General features: G+C 38.1%; 1 protein-coding gene across 1 annotated transcript; it reads right to left on the reverse strand.

Moving 5' to 3' along the window:
* Window positions 1-17,114, reverse strand: LOC126838823 (protein giant-lens). Its single transcript, XM_050573562.1, has 5 exons — window positions 16,723-17,114; window positions 16,259-16,621; window positions 1,387-1,563; window positions 554-760; window positions 1-413 (listed from the first exon to the last, which is right to left on the reverse strand). Exons 2-5 carry the CDS (start codon window positions 16,526-16,528, stop codon window positions 192-194), a joined length of 876 nt encoding a protein of 291 aa, XP_050429519.1. The 5' UTR covers window positions 16,529-16,621; window positions 16,723-17,114; the 3' UTR covers window positions 1-191.
* Window positions 17,115-17,728: the final 614 nt, after the last annotated feature.

The following is a 17,728-nucleotide window of genomic DNA, read 5'->3' on the forward strand; positions in this document are numbered from 1 at the left end:
TTCTTTTTTTTTTTTTTAATGCTTTCTTTTGATTCAATAAAATAAAACAAATAGGCATTTGAAAACGAAAGCTGAATTAAAAAAATCACCACGAATCCGTTTTTCTCTTATCGTTCCTCGCTCGGGTAAAACAAAAAAAAGGTATAGAATAAAAAAAAATAATAATAGAAGACTCGTGGCCGACGCCGTCATTAGTCATCCGACGGCGATGGCATACAGTATCCGCTGTACGTCCTGATGTTCTCCTCAGAATAATTCTTGCTCTGTATAACCCCGGCGTCGGTGTGGTGAGACGGGCACGCGTGCTCCTGAGGGCACTGACACAGCGTGTTGGTGTTCACCTCGTCCACCATCTCCTGTCTCTTGCGCACCGTAAACAACCGGCAAGGTTCTTTTCGCTGGCACCGGAGTCTCTGGACAAACAAAAACAAACGTTGGTTATGGGTGGCGAATAATTAACAGCAGTCAACACGAATACAACCGCCAAAGTTCGACGGCAGCTATAAAAAAAATTGTAATGATAATTGCAAGTGCATTATAATAGTGTACTCACGCTTTGTGGAGAACAGGCAAACGAATACTGGTAGCCTATTTGTTTGGACTCGGTTTGGTACGCTTGTCGTTTCAATAGGTACGCGACGGAGCCCTTTGGACAGTGACAGTGGACCGTCTGCAGCGTACCATTGCCTTCGCTTCGCAACGTCCACGCCATGTCCCTGAAGTAACGGCATTTCGGTAACATTTTGATGGGCTCACACAACTGCGGATTATAAGAAAACCATTTAGTTAAAACAATCTGACATATTATTAAACATTTATACTCTTTCTCTCTATCTAGTAAACTAGAAAACATATGTTATTAGAAGCCATTAAGTGACGACAATACACAGTCCATATCGTCCAATGCATCAAAAAATCTTAATAACACAACCAGAATTTGTGATTTAAGTTAATTATCCAAGCGCCGACCACGAAACTATTGAGTATCGACTAAGATTAACCCAAATGAACAAACTACCTAGTCTACTGAGTTGACATGTAAACGCCAACACCAAATTTTAAGTTAGATTTTGTCGCCCTGTCCAAGATTAATGTAATTAATTTTAATGTAACCATCTCACAATGGCATTTCACAAGCCCCAACTTCAAGGCGCATTAAGCTACATGATGATGATGAAATTAATGTTAACTATCAAATTTGCCCGGGAAATTATGAATAAGGTTTAATTTTAGGAGAAAACTCCCGTTAACATCTCAAAATTCACTCATGTATACGATTAATTTAACATTATGGCACACCAGCTCGTTGTAGTGCAATTAATACGACATTATGGAGTAAGTACTCCATACTTCCAAACGGCTTTTAAATCCTTTATTTGTATTTACCTTGAACTGCCTCGTCTTGTCGGTGATGGTGTGCCCGTCAGCCGGCGACAGCATTTGCGAGCACGGCGGCACTCCCGGAGGACACCTGCACTGTCTCTCCACCCACGGCCACTGGTACATGTCCACCTTGCTGCACACCGCCCATTTTTCGCACACCGGCAACTCGTCCTCGGAGTTCTAAAAATAAAAAAACAGCGACCGTCATTGTTAGTACATAAAATAATGTTTCATACGTCCAAAAAATTACGAAATGCCGTCCGACAGTAAAGGATAAAACACAAATGAATTAAATATAATAATCAGTACGTATCAATCGTGATAGGGTCCACGCCTATTTCCTCTGCTGTTGTGCAACGCGGATCAAAACAAAAGTAAACGCCAAAACACTCCTGTTGTTCTAGGCAAAAGCTATAATATTATATATAGCTCACTCGTTCGTTCGGGTCACCGTGTATATATTGCTTTACTTTGCGACAACTGGCCGACGTTAACGATACCTACGTTTCTGTGATCTATACTTGCTTGCATATTATTAATGTTTGAAACGCTGAATAGGCTTTTCCGAAACAACAATATTACGCATACGATTCATATTCAAAGGAGGATATCTTAGTGCGCCTTACTCGTCCGTTAAGTTCAATTGAACTTAACGATGTTTCGGGTATCGAGTGTGTGTGTATGTACCTGTCTACTATATTATGGTACAATGATAATACAACAAACTGAAAAACTACCTACATAATATTATTATGTACGATGTACGGAAGACTTGTACACTACACACTTGGAGTGCATTATAGAGGTAACACAATGCACACGCGTTAACCGTACAAACAGTGCGGTATGCGTGCTTAATATTAAATGCGGACCGGGTAGACGGAAACAATTGTTATTATTGAATTCTCCGAAACGCGACCGTCCGGCGTTCTATATTATATTTTATGTTTAAGTACTTGTACTCCACTTGTTTAAGAAAAAAAAACTATAACATTATGCTCCAACACAGCCGTCGGGCATCGTCGCCGGTCGACTCTATAATATTAATTTACACTCGGCCAACACTGTGGACTCCCATGTGCTATTGATTTCGACGAATGCACATTAAAATAATAATAGTACCGCGTATATAATAAAATATTACAATAATAATAATAATTGTATTAATGGAAATGATGGTGGAAAAAAACCGCCCATCGATTGATTGTTGTCGAGTCATTTGATGTTATTCATTAATCGTGGTCCGAGTCAATATAAAATATATACTTAATAGCGTTCTCGAAACCCCTAGCTATTAATATCAATAACATACACCGCGTTCGACAGCCGTCATCGACATTACACAAAAATCTTATACAACTATGAATACGACTTCGTTCCTTTAAAAATTAAAAAATACAACCACGACCTTCTAACTGTTCGGAGGACTTTGGACAATCGGTGTTGATTTAGCTGTTATTATCATATTATTATTTTTACTGTATACTACTATATTATTGCACCGAACTTTCTTCTACTGGTGAATGAAACGTTATTTGACTTTTGAATGTTTAAAAATAAATGTCCCCCGTCGCTGCGCCTTTATAATTTTATTAGGTCAAATGGGTATTACAATTTTTCTCCAGTAAAGTAGTAATCGATATGGTTTCTAATTTTTTTTACCATTTTACTTTTATGCCATACGATACCGTGAGTCGCGACACTGTATTCTCTCCACTCTAATTCGAATATTTTGTTTATTTAAAAGATTGACACGATTATTTTTGTCTACTATGGGCCATTATTATAATGATTGAATATTATATTATAATAGAATTATTATGTGTAGACGCACGGAGATTTGGATTTTGTGAAACTACGCGTTGTATATTAACTTGACAGACACAACTATAAAATATGTCCTCGGGCCAAAAAAAAAAATTTTTGTTATTTAAAAATCTCAACGACCAATCGAGAAACGCGTATTGCAGTTGCGCTGGTAGTTGGATTTTTCACCAAACGCACGTTTTTTGTTTTAAACCATTGTGATTTAAATGTATACGTTTTGAAACGAGACTAATTTTAAAATTGCTATTGTAGACATATTTTTCGAGATAATTAACGCAAGAATAAACAATTTCAATCTTTAAAAAGTTCATATAAAAGACAGACATTATTAATTTAACGGACCAACAGATCATAGACCCTTTCATCGACGTTTTTTGATAGCCAAGATTTTAAATCCTTTTAAACCTATCTCTCTTACCCGTTTAACTGAATAGTCTCGAATTAAAAGTACCATACACCTGTAATTTGTATTTTCCTCAATTATAATATTACGTACGTTTTATTACCCTTTTGGTTGTTATTTTAAAATTAGTGCGTAGATGATTGTTATTATTATTATCAAAAACTGTAGTGGAACTCGTAGCAAATAAATGCCTACACAGCGAATGCGTTTTTGAAATGCATTCACACAGCATTTCTAAATGATGCTGACGTCGTTAAACCCTAAAGAATTTCCGCGTTGGTAAAAACGGACAAAAAAAAAAATTGAAAACAAAACAACGTAATAGGCACAGATTTGTCGGAGATTGCTTATTTGACATCAGCTGCCGGCGGTCTTTATATAATTATTTTTCTTTATTATTATGCATCGGCAAAACAAACGAGATCGATGCACTGTGTTGCACTTCCACTACAGCCTTCAGGTGCTCACTAATACTGCACCATTAACAGTTAACACGCACAATAATAATGGCGCAGCGTACAGTTTATTGCCGACGGCTAAGAAAAAAATAGCAATTGCATAACGTAGCAGCAACACAGCTGTATAATCAGTGCTCGACTTGGTAGACTTGGAGACACAGGACATCGAGTACCGTAAATATTTTTCAATTACTTACTTTGTTTTTTTTTAATTTTATTTCAATATTATAGTACCACACTAAAAGTTGTACAGAGGCCTTCAAAAAAAATGCGACCCCAAATTAACCATAATTTTACTTGTTCCATAATTAACTTGCCTTACCGCCTACATTCAATATAATAAGTTAGAAAGGCGTGGAGAAGCTATTTCTTTATAAATGTTAAAAATGATTTCTTCCTCGAGTCACTGGACGATGGATCCACAAATACGGTCATCAATGCATTAAAAAATGACGGAAGAATATTTAGCACAGTCACGCATATAGATAGTAATGGTAAGCTGTTGTATAGTAAGGACGTTAATAAAAAAAAACATAAAAACAAATCGGTTTTTTTTTAGTGGGTTCTAGTTTTAACGCGTTATCATCCCGGGTTATATTTTAATAATATATTCTAGGGCACGTTCCGGTTAATCACATTGCGTAAGTCGTAACGTCGTCGCATTGTCAAACACACTAAAATCCAACAAAATAATAATGTACGTCACTGCGACTTCGGCATACCACGAGGCGACGTTACCGATTGCCATATAAAATATAACCTACAAAGAACAAACGAGATAACTTCTGGATTTTTAGTAATCGCTTTCAACCGGCAACCCGACCTTTCGTATTTTTATCATTATTTTTTGTTACATTATTTGTACATACGACGTTCGTTATGTAATTGCCATGTGATAACAATTATTACAAGTATTATCCATTTTTTTGTTTAGATTCGACGCATAGATGATCATCGTGTTATTATGTAATTTGTGTTCTCCGGCACGGCACAGCTCATATGTTTCCAGCCGATGGATTGGAAATCGTTCCCGACTACAGATTCGAATTAAACGATGTTTATAAGCTATAAGTTATAACAAAAGTCGTAGGTGGATACCCCTCACCTCACTTCGTTTCCGAGAACGAATTCAGAAGACGATTCCAAAAACAATATTTCAAACTGGCCCAACGCGCAGAGGTCGCCGCCACCAACCAGACTGTGCTGACGCTCTTTTTACATATAATAATATATACACGGCCCTCTATCCGAAAACGTGACGAATTCGAGGCTAAAGGATTGGAACTAAGTATATACCTATAATAATCTTTGGGAATCGACTTTTTCGTCGGTAAATAAAACAATAAAAACAACAAAATATTACTCTAGTCGAGTTAAACGACCGCCGCACGTGGGTATTATTATTTTAGGCGTTGTTTATTATAATACATTATTGTTGTTATACCTAAACAACGATTAGACCAGTCACACAAAGTCGTTATCTTACTAAACGGACATAGAGTAAGAAAAAAAACACTTAATCTCGCGTATATTATTATTATTAGTCATCTGATCGGTGAGTCGATTAAAACAAAAAAAAAAAAAAAAATGTTTTTAAAAATTATTCGTGCAAGACTGTAGTTGCTGCAAGGATATTAAATACGTGTGTATGTACTTATACGAAAGTAGAAGTGTGGAGAGAGGTAGGGCGGAAATAGCGTATATAATAATAATAATTGTCCGTGTTGCGAGAGACGATGAAAAATACCGACGGCGACGGACAAAGGGTAAAAAATTAATCAAGTATAAAAATATAATAATAATATAATTATGATAAAAAACAACAACGCGTTCTCGAGAATATTCTACGGCGGCGGCGCACGTATATTGAATCGTCGTTGTCCTTAAAGTAGAATTCATTGATGACAGCGGTAAAGAGCGTTTCTGTGAATGGGCATGTGTAAAACTACTACGGTATGGCAACGGGCAGACGGGCGAGAGGAGGGAACGCGCGCAGCGGAGGGGTGGAAACCGTCGGTCCGTGACACGATGGACGGAGCGAGGAAGAGATGGGTACGGATCGAGTGAGAAAGAGATAGAGATGCTGTTGTGGATCGCACGTGACATTCCATTCACCAAACGACCGCGCGCGATCCGTCTTGACCGGTTTGTGGAGCGCGGGAAGAGAGCGGCACGAAGGGTTTCCGTGCGGGCCGCCGCGTTTATAGAAGACAACTAGTTTGCCGCCCCTACCATAATAATATTATTATGAAAAATACGAAAAAAAAACCGTATTGAGAATGATAATAATTATAAAAACAGCTGTACGACGACGATGATGATGATAATAATAATATCATCATCATCATCTGCATCATCGGTGTACAAGTATTGAAATATCGTTCATACACATTACAGGCCGAAAAAAACATTTAAGACCACAAACGCGGCGGTTACGGTCGGAGACGCGTGCGCTCTCCCCGTCAACCAAAAACGAGACGACCAGACGGTTACCCACTTGTGGCAGTTTCCGACCATTTTTAAAACGCCGACCCTACCATTTAATTTAAGTGTTATTTCTTCGGTTCTGCCATTGTCGTAATTAGGTTTCCGCAACGACCTAGTCTCGCCGAATAAAATCCAAGTTAAATGTTCACAGTCCCACAAACGGGGTTGTTGCACGGCCAGAAAGAAAACAGATATGTTTATCATGTTTAATTGATCGAATAACCAAATTTCATCAACACCGTTATGCATTAGACATTTAGTGGCCCCCAAATGATATTTACTTTTTTTATAAAATAAAATGTATCTTTTTTGTAGTGAAAAACGTCGTTAACGACCCAGATTTAAAAATAAAAATTCCGACCCGCAGTAATTTATTATACATACGTATACACCCAATATAACCCGTTTTTAACTAAACATCCGCTGGGCTTAAACAAAAAAAACCCACTGACGGGTTAGTTTGGGTTTGGGGGTTCTTTTGGAAAATTCAGCTTTATAACTCACCAGAAGTAATTATTATTTAATTATACAATACACTCACAAATAATAATTTACTAGACATTTTTTTAAGCATTATAGGCTTTTACATCAGATTTCGTAAAGTTAAGTCAGGTTAGTTTTTATTTCCATTTCATTTTTTAAATAATTTTACGGGATCGTCTGCATCGTATATTGTTTAGGTATTTTAACACACAGTTTTTCGACTTACTATAGCGTTTACTTTAACGCAGCGTCGTCTGAATATTATAACCGTCGACCGGTTAACAGCGGACAGAAGTTTTTGCATAATGCGCGCGCCATCGAGTGCAGCTACTCGTACAATCGTCAAGTATACAATCTATATCTACTGCTTGGCGATAATCCGTTTTGGAAGCAGGTACACAATAGGATCGTATGGATTGTATAAATACATAACATAATGTACATAATAATATGTGAAGGGACACCGTGGGAGAGTTTATCGGGCAAACAACGGCGGGAAGATCCGACGGAAACGAACGACAAACGCTATTCATCCGGCACAATACACGGGTAAAGGAGTGATTTAGTTGGGGGGAGGGGGGAAGCACAGGACTACAGTGTTCTAAAAACTCGGATTTCCCCTTTTTTTAAGCAACACACACAGTGTACTGAGAGCCAACTTACACGTGGCCAACGCGCGTGTACACGTGCTGAGGCCGCCTACTTACCGAGTTACTTGCCGATTTTTAAGTCAACGACGATTGGATGGGATTACTTAATGCTTCAATTCGTATCTGAGGAGGTTTAGTTTTTACAATGATGTTTTTTAAAATTAATTTTGTATTTAACCCAAGATATTCCAAAACTGATTACTTCATGTAGCAAATCTATACATCAGAAATCATACTCTATACTTTATACTTTATAGGGCCAAACACTTAAGAAATTGACCCCTTCAAATTTGAGAAAAACATCCAAAAAATTTACTGAAAATAAGACTGATGGTAGCTCGAGTGTCAGGCTATAACACACCTAATATGATATTCAATTTTCTCAAAATTTTGAAAAACATTCTTATTATATTATTGACAACGATATATGGGTGTCAACGGCAACATATTATTCGGATAGACCGACGATTTACCCCAATCGTATCTATCCTATACTATAATTCTTAAATTATAGTACCAGATAAATAATAATATATTTATATTTAATAAAAGCATCCATCTACAAAATCGCATTGGAGCGGTTTTTTATGTTGTTAACCTAACCGTCCCAATGTGTTGGTTTTTTTTTAATTACATTAATCACGACGACGGGTTAGATAAGTTCGGTTCATCAACACAAAAAAAATTAACTCTATCGTTACTCTCCTTGACGAGGCGCGGACAGGGATTATTTGAAATAATAATACTCGTAGTAATAATAACATTATTATTATAAACGGGGCTATAGTATAATAGTTATATTTTAGAGATCCCTAGCTATTCCTTATGTCAAGTCTAGTCGAATTTGCGGGCTCTATAGTCTATACTAGCCAAGTCGACTACATAATATGGCGCCAGCAGCCGTCGCTCATATATTATTATTATTACGTACCGGTACGTTTCACCACGCTCTTCTCCGGTGCAATTTAAAACGACTTGTGAAAGACAAGACACGGCCAACCAGCTCGAAGCCAGCTTATGCTATACACAATATAAACACGCACGCACATATTGTAATGATATAGTTATACCTAATGTCCGTCTTATTTTATAAACAATTTTTTATTGATGCAGTTTCTTTTGGCCCACTTTGTGCTCACTTTTTGTAGACCCAAAGTACTGTATTATGGCTATTATACGTATAATATTATATACCATCACTTATGTAACGAACCGTGGGTGGATCTGTCAGTTACAATACTCGCTCCGAGGCATCACATATAATAGAATATTAAATTTCTTCAGTATATTATATATATAAATTGACAACGCTTATAAATAAATATTAGCAACACAATTTTTGTGGGTAGAAAGGCCGCGTATAGAACGGATTTCATAATATCGTAAACTACTTAACATTACAACGTGTGTACTATAAGCAACAAATTTCTTAGATTGATAAAATATTTCCCTATACCTACATAGTTTTTATATTTTTATAACGCTAAATTATTAATGTAGGATTTAACAAATTTTGATGCGCGCACAGGGTTAGCAATGCGTGTAACAAGAGGTTAAATTATTCAATGATGGCCATTTTTAGTAATAATTTTAAAGTATCAAATATATACATATTTGATAATTGCATTACATTTGCGGCCGATGCGCGCCGAAAATAATTTTAACGTAGGTACATGCACGGTCAATACATTACATTATTGTACTGATTACCAAAGCTGACGACGTTACCATAACATTAATCGTTCTCTCTTGTCGTTAAATATAATAATACCTATCTCAGCACGACAGAATACATAAAATGAATGAGAAACTTTGTGTGTGTCGCTAAGACATTTCTAACAGTTTCTTCTTAGTTGTCGCGGGTAGGAAAATCGTCTACAAAATATGCCCTTGCCCGAGGACACGTCCTTGGCGAATGAGCGCACAATGGTTTTTTTTTTCATTACAATCGCGTACATAATGGGTTGAAGAACGGGGGAAGAGTGTGGCATAATAATAATTATTATCATTACTTATTATTGTATTATAACCCGACAAAGGAAATGCGAGACCCGTTCATTGACGCGAACGCGCGCGGGCTTTTACGACTCTCATACAAAATATTCACATGTATATGCTATGAACTGTGTGTGTGTGTGTGAATTCGCTTTGTTTTTAGGGTGCTGGGAAGAAAGTGGTAGAGGAGAAGTAGGAAAAAACAGTATTCAGCATCGAGCATTCCGATGGTCTTGATCGTTCCTTTTGTGAACGAGCGCAAGAGAAGATAATCACGAAATAGTTGCCCCCCAAGGTGCCGAACGACTTCGTTATTATTATATTAATATTGAAATCCACTAGTAAATCAATATCGACGGCCTCTCACACTTGTATAACATACGGGATGTTACACTAATCATACGGTCAATCATTAAGACCAAGTTTTATCCACAGTTCTAACGATTTTAAAAATATCAAAATTAATTTCTATTGTCTATTTAACGTCGATACTTCTGCGATTTCGTCCGAGTAGTATTCCAAAACTTGGTGAAAAAATGTATTCTATTTCCCTCTCTCAACACCTTACCAGCCAAAACCAATCATTGGCAAGGAGAACGAGCCAAGTAATATATTTTCAAGATACCGATAGTGTAACACGCGATACACATGCTCGTTGTTCTTCGAAAATTGTATTGAACATTATACATAAATTCGAGGCTTACCGGAGAAGGAACGATCGTTCGGTTCATACTATTAATATTCTAAAAAATAAAACATACCTGAAGATACAATGAAATATCATTAATGATATTTTAATTTATTTAAAAACCACATAAGAAAGAAAAGTCTCGTTGCATACCTCGGCATCAACATGGAATGCAAAAGACGTTTTTATTTTAAAATAATATTTTATTCATAGTTTATAAAATATATATACAAATTAAAGTGTGTGGTTGTTTATGATTACATGACCAATAGCCGAGATGCTCGTTTATTTATGTAATAATAACCAATACTCCTAGATATAAATCCTGTCTCGGTATTTATGTTATTGCGGATGACTGGAATACACAAATTTAATTGTTTTGCCAATTCAAACGAGTTATGAACACTCGACACTCAGGAACGGATAAGGTTCTTGGTCTTATTTATTTTTGTAAAAAATGATAATACTATGTGCGAAGTTGGGGGTCATGAATGATATTACATGATGTATTATTGGAATTATATTAGTACACGGAAGAAGTGTATCGTTAAGTGAGATTAGAATAGTATACACATTTCACCCCCGCTGCCCTCTAGGGCATTTGTAGATATTATGAACGAAACGTGTTTTGTATGAAGGGAAAAAACACGAAGTCAGCTCACGACTTATATACGTCATGTGATAAGGATAGTTTTTTCCTGTGTAATTGAAGGGGGTAAGGAAAAAAAGTCGGACTACATGACGTGTGAACTACATCCGAGTTCTTCTCCTCGGGCTGTAACGATAATGCGCTATCTCGACAAGAGTGCACACGGTGCGTCGGTGGTTAAAAATGACAAAAATCCCCGGGGGTGCGCGCATGTACCCAATAATAATGAAAATATAATTTGTATGTATTATACACACATACGAGGATGCGCCGCCGCCAAGACGGTGGGTGTGTGGTACGCATAGTCGGCCCCGCCACAGAGGTCTTAACGCGCATTTGTGTGTGTAAACGGAACAGGCGACGGCTGGACCTTTCCGCCGAAAGGGACGGGGTATTTATCCTCTTGTGTAATGGATCCGGGACCGGCATTCTGACCAGACCGGAAGCGCGGATCAAAAACTCACACTGGCAATAATAATAATAATAATAATAACACCGGTGCACACGGCGGGCCGGCACGATCGCCAACTCATGACGGCGCGACCACAACGGCAACTACACCGCACTCCGCCCCGTTCGTCCTTATACACAAAAAAACCCATTGACCCTATCCGCAGCAAGGACCGGATGTTCCTTATCGCTCGCGCCTATCCTAGAACCGCATTCCTCCAACGCGACGGCGGGCGTCGTCGTCGGTCGTGGACGACAAAAATGCGCCGTGTCTGTGCGTATGCCCATAGGATAAAACGCATTTTATTCTTATATGTATTTATTTTTCTGTTTTTTTTCCAGCTCTAACTTCCGTTCTACCAGATTTGGCCGGGAAATTAACCGGAACGATGATTTTTTCCCCTTCTTTCCTTCCTTCTTTTCTTTCTCTGTCGTCAACGGCCGGTCGGATAGCGCGTACATCCCGAGTGAGTGACCACAATAATATATAATATAAAAACTGCTGAGTATATGTGTGTACATACTACATACATACATATATAGACATCGTATAGTTTTAGTTACATATTATAGAAGTCAGCGGTAAAAAAAAATTAGAAAATCATCGCGAGGCTTTAACAATAATATACATATACGGGTAATTTTAAAGCTACACTAATAATAATATTATTCCTTCTCCGTACACCACACGTCCGAGACAATCTTCTTGTTTTTTTTAACACCCTCTCTAGACCGACCACAACCGAAAAAACCGGTAGCCGTCGCGCATTAGCAGACGAGAAAAGCAATAACAACAAAAACAACAACGACAAAAAAAATTATCCCTTATGACCAGCACAGTAGCTACTATAATATAACGTATATATATTATATTCTACAGCCACCGCAATGCGCAGACAAGCCGTGCGGCGAATGCGTAATCGACGGTGGTCGGTGAAAGAGAGACGCGGTATTATTATTATTATGGAATAAAAATATAATAATGATAAAAAAATCATATAGAACTCACCGAGGGAAGACAATTTTATTCGAACCGGAAGTGTCCGTATATATAATATGTAGTATTATTATAGATCACGATTATCTTACCGTATACCTATATGTATCACGTGGAAAAAAAATATTATTTTTACCTTTACATACCTGTCCGGCTGTCACGACGACGTACCGCACTGTGCTTTTTTTTGTACCGTACAGGAAGTGGCGATCGAGAAAAAAAAAGTTGTGAAATTGATTTATGCGTATATTATTTGTATATTTTTTTATTGGTTTGCTATTATTATTATTACTATTTGGTAGTTAAGTTTATTTTTAATTGCCGCCATTCAGGTGTACGATTTCGTCTGGATCTCGCCGCCGCACCAGGAAATGCAAACGCGGCGGTAGCGTTACGAAATTAAGTGGCGTTATTTGTAATTGCACAACCTGTTCCGGTCGCGTTTGGGGTAGTAGCAGTAGTATAGAATAAGAATAAAAAGAACCGGAAGAAGACTAGAATAACAACGACAATAATAGTGGTACCTATATTAGTCACAGGCACACAGCACGTGGACACGTCCACGTGTTAATATTATTGTAGCAAAAACTCTTATAACACGACCTATATTTCGGTATGTATGCATTTAACTGCTACGTATTCTGTGAATATCCCACGCAAATAATAAGTATAATGATAAAATACATTTATGTATTTACGTGCTTCAGTTGTGCGAAAGTATGCTGTCAAATTCCACGATCTCACCAATGCTCATTGCGATTATGTGTATATATATAAAATTAATATTTAATTCTATATTTTATTTGAACTGACTTACTGTTGGCGATCAATTAATTGGCATCACATTATACAAATTAAGTCGAGCAGGCTAAGGAGAACCTAAGTAAGCCCCTTAGTTCCTCCTCCCGAATCCGGAGTTAAACCCATTTATTGTGCCGCGCACAAAATAATTAAAAATATATATTATGTTCACTTTTTACGTGTATACGGTACACCATGTAAACCCGTCTAGGAGGGAAAAACTATTTCAGTACTACAGCAGCACACTGCACAACGGAAATGTGATAATTATCAAATAGAATTCATTGCGTTGATTGAATATCGTTGAAGTGTATTCATAACAAATTTTAGCGTATCTTCCTATTGGTTTTGAAATATTCGCCTCGAGGTTATACAATCGCGCTTTAAGTTGTATTATTATAATATTGTTATTATTATTTTGTTTTCATTAATATCTACGTATAACAAAAGGTTAGGTTTCCATACTATGTTATTATTCTTTTTTACTCCTGCCTACCGGTAGACTGCTACCGGGTTTTTTCCCTTCATTATTATAATTAAATATTCGAATGTTCCAGTTGGATTATGTGTTTTTTTAGTTATTAATTTTTAATACAAGAACGGTGCTTTTAATATTATGTAGTCGTATTTTTTTTCAAAAACCTCCAGCGTCGTCGTATATTCTAATATACCTTCCGCGCTACATACTACTAATATTAAATTTATTATTATTTCGACGGTTTTCGATTATAGGTCTGAAAGTGACGATGGACTAAACAACACAAACGCCCGCGTAGTCGGTAGTCCTTCGTTTATAAAAACAGTTTATATAGCCATCAACCGGACCTACTCGAAAACAGCGTGCCCTCGGGGTGCACATGTCGGGACTCCCGTTTTCAATTCGTTTTCGAACGGCCGCCATTTGGGTACAAGCCACTGGGATTGAGGTTTTTTGTTTATTACATATTACCCGATCATGTTGAAACGGTTTTCTGGCAGTCTACTTATTATAAGTGAACACTTGTCGAAAACAAACTTTCATAAAAATTTGTTGTGTACATTTGTTTTACAATCATACGACATGTATTAGCTACTTTAAAGTGTATAGTAGTACACATTTTTTGTTTTTTGACATCCAAGAATAATTGTCGATACTTATTCATAATACAAATCTGTACAACGCGTGGAAGGCGCAGATCGCGAAACTCGTTATCCGCTGTGAATTCCACAACGACGGCGACAAGGTGGGTCAAGGTTAAACAATTTCGACTAAAACGATACATAAAAAAATAATAATAGTAATAATAGGTGTGTAACGTAGTAGTTAAAAGTAAATAATAATTAATGGAGACAAACCGCCTGGCGCCAGAAAATCGCGCTGGTGTTAGCAAATTCGAACGGGACGTACAAGTAAGCATTTCTATTATTATTGTAATAGTGTCTAACGACCGCGGCGACGCGACGATTTAAAGTTTTAACGAAACAAAATATCGTATGACACTCGAGTACTTTTTACAACAACCGAACTTGACCGGAAGTCTGATCGACAACCAAGACGAGATATACCACATACCGCAGTTCATGTAGTGTACAAATAATAGTAGCACAATAGTAAACTCTTTGCGGGTATTGTAAATAAAAAGTTTTACTTCGTGATTCGTATAATTTAAAAACCGTTCAGCGAGGCATTTTGATGACTGAAAATATCTTTAATTGTCAATTGACCCGAGATTAGAAAAAAACAAAAAAATGAATTCTAAAAAAATTCAAGCCGTGCGGGTTTTAGCGATTGGTATATTATTTGGTGAAAAATACATTTAAGAAAAAAATCTGCTAGGACTTTTAAACTTTGGACAGGTACAGCTGTATAATAAAAATGACATTTTGAAAATTAAAAATAAGAACTTGAATACTAGAATAAAAAATATTTTTAACTTAGACCTTTTTCAATAAATGCACCTGTATATTTATGATTAGATACGGTTTTTTCCTCTGGAAAACCTTTAGAGACCATTATAGGAGCTATCAATGCGGATTAACTTTTTACTTCTGAGAAACTCATTCGATTACAAACGTCACAATTCCGTTTTTAGCTTGCACGACGCGCTTAAAAAAGGGGGATTTTTCAAGTGTCACTATTTGAGATTGTTTTTGAAATAATAGACTCGTAAATCGTGATAAGTATATTATTCTACAGCTATATTTTTTTTGTTTTTGTAAATTATCCACCACTGACTTATTCGCTTAATCTGCAAATTACCAGCGCCAATAAATAACGTCGGCCAATACGTATAATCATATTTTGTTATTCTTTATGTACGTATAAATGTATAAATAATGAAATATTCCATGAAGCCTCGGGTAAAATATTGGAAACCGTACACATTAAATTTACATTTCCGACAGGAATTGCCGTCGTTGCTCCCGGGGAACCCCCCTCGAGATATTATTATACACACGCATATATATATAAATATATTTATATATCACAATGTATCTGTTATCCGTAATATGCACGGGATCCGGTCAAACCAGCTTCCTCGAGCCGCGGCCTATACCACCAATCTGGTTTAGTTTAGCCGTACATATATACACGTGCATACAAATACGGACACGCGCAATAATAATAATAATAGAAAGAAAAAAACACACATATCGGTCTGTATAATCTCTCGGAGTGGCGCCTGTCCGCGCGCGCACGACAAAGTTGAGGCGCCTAGTTGGCGATCTATGCTGCCCGCGGGGCTCAAACGCGCGCTCCAGTGGTACTTAAAATGTAATCAATTTTTAATACTATACCACATTAAACACACACCCAGGATTATAATTTATATATATATATAACATTTATAAACGCGTTAAGAGGCTTTTCGGTATCGAGGCTCTCTATACGATTTTCCATGTTTTTAAGAAGTTGTTATGTATGTATTATTATATTGTTACTTGAAAATTTTTCAGTCGAGTATATCTCTATAATAATGATAAAAAAAACACATGTGGGCACTTACCCCGATCTGATAGAGGACCCGTACGGAAGAAGCCTCGTGCCGGAACCGCCTGTGCTGCGACAACAATTGTTCTTGATGCAGTACTTGTTGATCAGCAGACGCCGCCACCGCCGACATTATCCTCGTCAATGATTGTTGTCGGTTGTTGTTGTCGCTCTTGAGCTCGGCCGGCGGCTTGGCTTCCGCCGCGGTCATTGTCGTTTCCGTCGTCGCGGCCGCCGCCAGTACCCCAGCGTAAAACACCACCGTTAACGCGCGCGGTCCGACCATCACGCATCACCGGCCCCCTAAAAATGTTACTTGTATTTTGTTTTTACGCGTCAAACTAAGGGTAGGTACGTCCGACGGGAGCAACGCGAACACCTGTGATAGGAATAAACAATTATTAATAACCAACGATCAATAAGATAAAACATTTTGCAAACGTTTCGCGGTAAAAAAGGAAAATAAATTGTTACACTTACTTGTTGGACATGTACGACGACTTGCAAAAATGACGCACGAGAGATTTACGAATTTATTTATGTATACTTATCGTACAGTTAACAACAAAACATAATAAAAATATGCCGTCAACACTCGACGCGTTCGAACGTAAAAAATTGTTTTGCGCGAAAAAATAATAATTTTACGTTACAATACTAATAATAATACGATAATACAAATCGGTATATGTTGGTTGTATGAAACGCACGAGTATAAAAAATTACGATGTTATAAAAACGAAGTCCGCACTAATACTTCACTAAATTGATGCTAAGTGACGAACGTGACCCGTGACACCAAAGTGTGACGGTTGCCGTTCGCGGTCGGTGTGTGAACGTCGTTGCCTCGCGCGCGCGTTTTCCCCATTCAAGAAATGTGGAGAGGCCTTCGACACGCACGCACGCACGCACTCACCGCTGCTACCGCCAATCCAAAGTAGTAGGGATGTTTTTATGAATGAACGGCTGAACGGTAGGCGGGCCGGTAGGTGGTGGGGTGCGCGCGCGACGACGGTGGACGGATGCGATGCGGTGTGGCTCGCGGGCGACGGCATGGTGCGGACCGAACACGGCGGCGGTGATGATGATGACGGCGTGGAAGGGAGGGTGACTGCGCGCACCTGGTCCTCGAGTCCAGACTCCGACCACATCCTGCCCGGTCCACTAATTACCGGCGAGGTCGCTTCCCCTGCTGCCCGCTCGCCCGCAGGCCGACGACGGTGTGCACAGGTGCGGCGGCGGTCCACCTTCGTCGTTGACCGGCGGCACCAGCAACCGCACACGGCTCGACCAAAACGGAACTCCGGTTACTACGCATAAAACCCATTACTCGCGACATTACATCAGGTTGTCGTTTGTTGTTTTTTCTACTCCTTCGTCTCCGGGGCTCCTTCTCGTTTTACGCCCCTTCTCTTCGTCTCCTGCCGCCGCCGTTACAACGACAATGTCCTGTATCCACGGCATTAAGAATTTCCACAGTGGTCTA

This window comes from Adelges cooleyi, unplaced genomic scaffold (genome assembly GCF_023614345.1).
Source record: "Adelges cooleyi isolate 19-005CV unplaced genomic scaffold, UGA_ACOO_1.1 ACOO_flye_CR_arks_rails_tigmint_CR_PRNA_30, whole genome shotgun sequence".
NCBI classification, from domain to species: Eukaryota; Metazoa; Arthropoda; class Insecta; order Hemiptera; family Adelgidae; genus Adelges; species Adelges cooleyi.